Consider the following 5,344-nt stretch of genomic DNA (forward strand, 5'->3'; position numbering starts at 1 on the left):
CTTCTGATTTGTTGATTCGTGAGTGCAGAAAAAAAATCAATTAGAATATAAATATGCTATGCAACAAATGGAGCTTTGTGATTTCTCTGGTTTTGGATTCTTGGCCATTTAAATTGGTTGATCTATAGCCCATTTGTCTTGATTTGTGTGAGCCATGCCATTGATGAACCCTCTCACCCCGTGCTCCTTCAGCTCCACTGCAAACGGATCGAGTCCAAGCAATGGTGAGGGCGTGCAGCCCGCAGTAGCGCGTGCTCCAATTTTGCGGGTCGCGGCGCATCCATGCGTCGTTCTCCGATGTGTCCGTGAGTACCACCCATCTGATAAGTGGGACCTACCTGTCAGGATGGATGAAAAAAAATAAAAGTCTTGCTTGCTTTAATATTAGGCAGAGATTACGGGAGTTTTATTGGGCTGCGCCTGTCACGAGGACCCACCACACCCATAGTATATCACACAACAGGGAAAACGAAAAAAAGGTTCGCGACGTGGGCTACTGCCTCTTTGTTGATGGGCCGTTTCTGATCCACATGCTATTTGTTGGGCTGTTTTTGAGCTTGCGATCGGTAACCCTACATGACTTCCGTAAGTTTTTTTAATAGATGACTTCCACTGATTGAGATCGTGCGAATAGAAGTTAATGAACACGATTGAAGTTGGCACGGGAGTAGGCAGTAGCGGCTAGGTGCTGTTGGACAATTGTCCTCATGTGGGCGGTCACAGGGATGAGTTGGTCGGAGGAATTCTATCTTGGACTTTGATCTTTGAATTCACTTATCATTTAAACTATAAATTATTTTTGAAATCAGTTTGAACCATGATGTTAGTTAGAATTTGTGCAACAAAACAAGATCCAATATGAATATATTTTATTCTTCCATCTTTTTAAAAAAATCAACATTTCCAACAAACTAGTTCAACACTTTTTATATACGGTTTCAACATTTAACATAAAATGTTGAACTAGTTCATTGGATTTGTTGAACTAAATTTCAACAAATGCTGAATATAGTATTTCAAAATATTGACTATATTAATTTGATATGTCAAACATACCGTCTCATAAACTTTTTAGCAATAACATTCGCATACGTGGAAAGAAAAACATACCCACCAGCTCCTCTGTTGTTGCTACACGCAATTCGTCTATATGCAGTTCACATTCGCGTGTCGGCTGCTGACTTTGCTGGCCCATCCTGCTTTGCTGCTGTTTGTGGGCAAAGCAATTGTGGGCTGAAATCAGAAAACACTCAAAAAATCAAGCGAACAGCGACTGGACCAGATAGATGGTGCGGGCTCTTAGTATTTGGGTCTGATGGGCTTTATATCTATCTAGCTTCCTGAGCGACAGCATAGGTCCCGTCCGTTCCTTCATCAAATTAAAAAAAGAAAAGTCCCGTCCGTCAAACCCTACAATCGCGGCGAAGCGGCAGGCGACTGCGGCGGAGGTGGAGGCGCGGGCGGCGAAGGAAGTGGGAGATCATGTCCCTCCGGTCCCTCGGTTACCTCCTCATCAGGAGGTTATCGCCGCGCGGGATCTGCCGCGAGCAGGCACAGGGGGAGACCCTAGGGTCGGCGTCGGGGAGCTCAGCACGCTCTCTCCACACCCTGGTGAGTCACCGTATCTCCCTGATCTCAGATCGAAAATTTCTTCTTCAATCGCAGTGGCTCATGTTTCTCCTCCCGATACAGAGAGATCTCGAGGCTAGCAGTGGGGCTATTGGTGGATTAGTTGCCGGCGGTTTGGGTGCGTTGGTCGGAATTCTGTACTTCAAGAAAGATGAATCAGGTATGAATTGAACTCGCGTTTAGATTCCTCGTTGTTTGATCTATTTCATATGACCTAGTCATGAAACACCACGTACCTGTTCCTGGCTCCAGAGGTGATCCTGGCTCCAGAGGTGCCCGACAGGAAAGGGGACATTATCCTTGATGAAACCATCAGGGCAAAGTTCATGGATGAAGACGGCAAGTTTGCCTGGCTTGAGTACATTGATTACATGAACTGGAGAAGAAGTAATCCTGAGGTGACTGATCCAGAGGTGCTGGATAAGATGCTTCGGAGAAGATATACCGCGGTTGATGATGATGAGGCCATAAATCAGGATAACGTGAAGATCAGGGAGCAGGAAAGCATGAGGGTTGACGAGAAAGCGATGAAGGCAAGGTTTGAGGACTGGATGAAGGAGTATGACAAAACTTATCAGAGTGAGGAAGAGAAGGTTAGGAGGTATGAAATATTTAAGAAGAATGCCATCCATGCTGACAAGGTTAATGCAGCATTCCCAAATGGTCCCCACCATGCACCTAACAATCTTGGAGACTGGACAGAGGCAGAGCTCTATAGTCTGCGCAGCCGTCAGGGTGACTTTCCCTGGGAGACCTACTTTCGTAGACTGAGCAAGGCGTATGCTGAGGGTAGGGTGGACGGCGTTCCAGGAATCGTAGATGCACATGATGAGGAGGTGCAGTGCACAGAGGCTGTGAAGCAGGTATATATCCCTAATTATCCGTACAAGTATCGTTGTTCCTTAAACAGAAATGTGCACTGCTAGCCACAATCAGTTTTATTTTCTATGGCATGTTTAGGGTGCTGGTAATTAGATCTTGTAATTCCCATGATTCTGGTTTGGTATTGGTGAAGTGGTCTTTTAATTTCCACTTATTGATATTCACTGAATTGGACATCCCTGAAGTTGCTATTGAAGTGGTAGCTAAGTAGCAACCGTACCATAGGATCACTGATCAGTAATGCCCTTTTCTTGATCTTAGTCCTGCTGGTCACTGCTAACGTGAACACGAATGCCCTTTTCTTCATTCAAACATTCAAGCATGTTTATGCGAAAGAGTTGTTCAATTTTGAATTAGTGATTACTTTCTGTATTTGCTATTTGAGAAGCTGCTAAAAGCCCAATCCTCACTGTCTTTGCAATTTGTCTCTGGCTGTCTCCCTAATTTCCCACTCAGCTACAAATTTTCTTCCTTTTCTATTTGGAAAATTTTTTGTAACTTTTAGCATTTTGGGTGAAATCAGAGGTTTAAGGAACTAACAGCAAGGAAGGCTGAACGAGACGCAAGGGAGGCTGAACGAGCAGCAGCGAAGTCCCAACAAGATGCAAGGGAGGCCAAACAAGCAGCAACGAAGTCCCAACAAGACACAAGGGAGGCTGAACCAGCAGCAACGAAGTCCTAGTGAGTTCAGACAATCTCTAGCTAGGGCGAAGATGTAAGTTAAAACCCCCTGGTCCCCAACCCAACCCAACCCACTCACCCAAAAATACTTCCAATCTCCAAGGTTACATGTTTGAGCATGCTTATAAAACATCCAGACCAGTCGATTAGCATTGGAGTTGCAGGATGAGGTTTAGTTACATAAAGTTGCTTCTATTATCATCATCGATATTTAACTGCAAAATGTGTCTGCTCCACTTATCTTTTATTTTCCTTTTGAGATTGTACTAATATTCTTGCTGATATAGTATAAATATGTGCAACTGGATTTTTTTTAGTTTATTTTAATTCTAGACTGAGATAAACTGGATTCTAAAATTGTATGTTTCTATCTCCAATTGTTGGTGATGGACGCAGTCCTATCGTCAGGCAAAGTGCCACAAGATTAAATGCCATATCAGCTGAAGATGTTTCTTTTGTTGATTGTATGTAGCTTCTGTTCTTTTTGGGAAATTAAGGTGATCTCATGGACCGTGTGTCCCAGGAACATGAATGGATGTGAGAAAGTTCACCGCATGTCTTATGGTTACAATTGATGAAGAAAACAGGACCTGTTTGTTTTAATTAAGTTATTCGACACTATGGGCGTGCCACTGTGCCTGTGTTTTGTTTGATGCATGTAACCATATGGCTATAGAGCTGAAGATGGGACGTGATGTGGTGCGTTGCTTTCGCTGAAAGTCTGATCAACTTTTCCTTGTATTATATCTCATGGCTGTGACGGTGCAGATCGGTTTGCCCATGCTATTGAAATGGTCATGGTCCTCGTTACCTCAACACATTACTTAACTAAACATGAGCGGCATCAGGAACTGATCTCATTTCATACACAAGCGTAAGAGGTACTTTGAGTTCAGGCTTAAAATAGCACGCGGCCAGGATGGCCCAAATAGCCCTTAGAAGTTAGAATGGCACTTTTAGATAAGCAAAGTTCCAAATCAAACGCCTAGAAATATGCTTAGCTTGTAGTACTAGGTAGGTTTCAGGTCAAAATCATTCGCAGCTGTTCCCTCAAACCATCCAGAATTTTTTAACCTTTTTTAAATTTATTTTTAAAATAACCTTAACGGAAGTTTGTTTGCTGTGGGTGATCCTTTTGCCCGTGCCAGCCCGCCAGGCGCGGCAGGAGTTTCCTGCCGCGCAACATGCACTGGCACGGCGGAGCTCCTGCCACGCTGGCGCGGCGTGGCGCCGGGCCAGGCGGGCGCTGACATGGGCGGGTGCTTGACGCGCCAACCCGCCTGGCGCGGCAGCACCTTACCTTGACACGCGCACCGGCTCCTTCCTCCCTCCCTCCCTCCCTCCCTCCTTTCTTCTTTCTCCCGAACCGCCATGCCCGAGCCTGTTGCCGCTGCCGCCCACCGCCCCACCCCTAAATCCACCCAAAATCCGGTGATTTCGGTGGGGGAAAGTTGAGGAAATCGATCCCTGCTTCGTGTGGAAAGTATCCCCTACTTTTTCTCGTATTTTACCGTTGCATTTGGTAGATCGGAGGATGTTTAGGTGACTTAGGTTTAGGTTGATGATTTCAATTTTGAATGAAATGCAATGGTGTTTTGTGTTAGATGATGCGTAGTTCAGACGCAATAGAGTCTTTGCCCACGATATTGACGTGTAGAATTTGTTGAATGTTTCGATTTAGGTATATATTCATCCAATTGTGTAGTGTACATGACATGTGTATTTTTTTGTTTGCAATATGTCCAATATGTGGAATGTTGGGATACGAGGTAGGCTACGCTAGCGCAAATCAAAAATTTTCTACAGCGTAAACCAGGAAAACTACCGTATAAGGATCACGGGATTACCACTCGACGCACTGGTGCGGAAGATGTAGAATCGCGTCGGGGCAGCAAAGTCGATCATCGTAGTCGAACACGTAGTCGATCACGTCGATGTCGAGCAGCTCCTCAGCAGCTCGTTCACATGCAGCAAGATCGTCTTCGTGCCACAGCTCGTCGTCGGCTCGTCATGGCTCGTCGGCGGCTCGTCCAAGTGCTGCAGGCGCAACACCTCCAAGGTATCCACACGTGCAGGGAGGAAGCGTCGCAAGCCGGACTGCTAGGTCCGCGAGTTGCAACAGGCGAGGGCGTGGGAGGCGCGGCAGATGTGT

The 5,344-nt window shown here is 45.6% G+C and overlaps 1 protein-coding gene across 2 annotated transcripts; it reads left to right on the top strand.

Annotated features, from left to right (window-relative positions):
* Positions 1-1,372: 1,372 nt before the first annotated feature.
* On the top strand, positions 1,373-3,508 carry LOC101781846. Of its 2 annotated transcripts, none has more exons than XM_004979098.2 (4): positions 1,373-1,611; positions 1,693-1,789; positions 1,882-2,492; positions 3,035-3,508. In XM_004979098.2, exons 1-4 carry the CDS (start codon positions 1,483-1,485, stop codon positions 3,191-3,193), a joined length of 996 nt encoding a protein of 331 aa, XP_004979155.1. In that variant the 5' UTR covers positions 1,373-1,482; the 3' UTR covers positions 3,194-3,508. The 2 variants fall into 2 exon arrangements, with proteins under 2 accessions (XP_004979155.1, XP_004979156.1); XM_004979099.3 differs by having other exon boundaries at positions 1,380-1,611; positions 1,900-2,492.
* The last annotated feature ends 1,836 nt before the right edge of the window (positions 3,509-5,344 follow it).

Source organism: Setaria italica, chromosome VIII (assembly GCF_000263155.2).
Source record: "Setaria italica strain Yugu1 chromosome VIII, Setaria_italica_v2.0, whole genome shotgun sequence".
NCBI classification, from domain to species: Eukaryota; Viridiplantae; Streptophyta; class Magnoliopsida; order Poales; family Poaceae; genus Setaria; species Setaria italica.

Coding starts and splice junctions, on each gene's coding strand:
- LOC101781846 (XM_004979098.2), top strand. CDS start 1,483: ATGTCCCTCCGGTCCCTCGGTTACCTCCTCATCAGGAGGTTATCGCCG. Junction 1,612..1,692: donor CACGCTCTCTCCACACCCTG/GTGAGTCACCGT, acceptor CTCCCGATACAG/AGAGATCTCGAGGCTAGCAG. Junction 1,790..1,881: donor CTTCAAGAAAGATGAATCAG/GTATGAATTGAA, acceptor TCCTGGCTCCAG/AGGTGATCCTGGCTCCAGAG.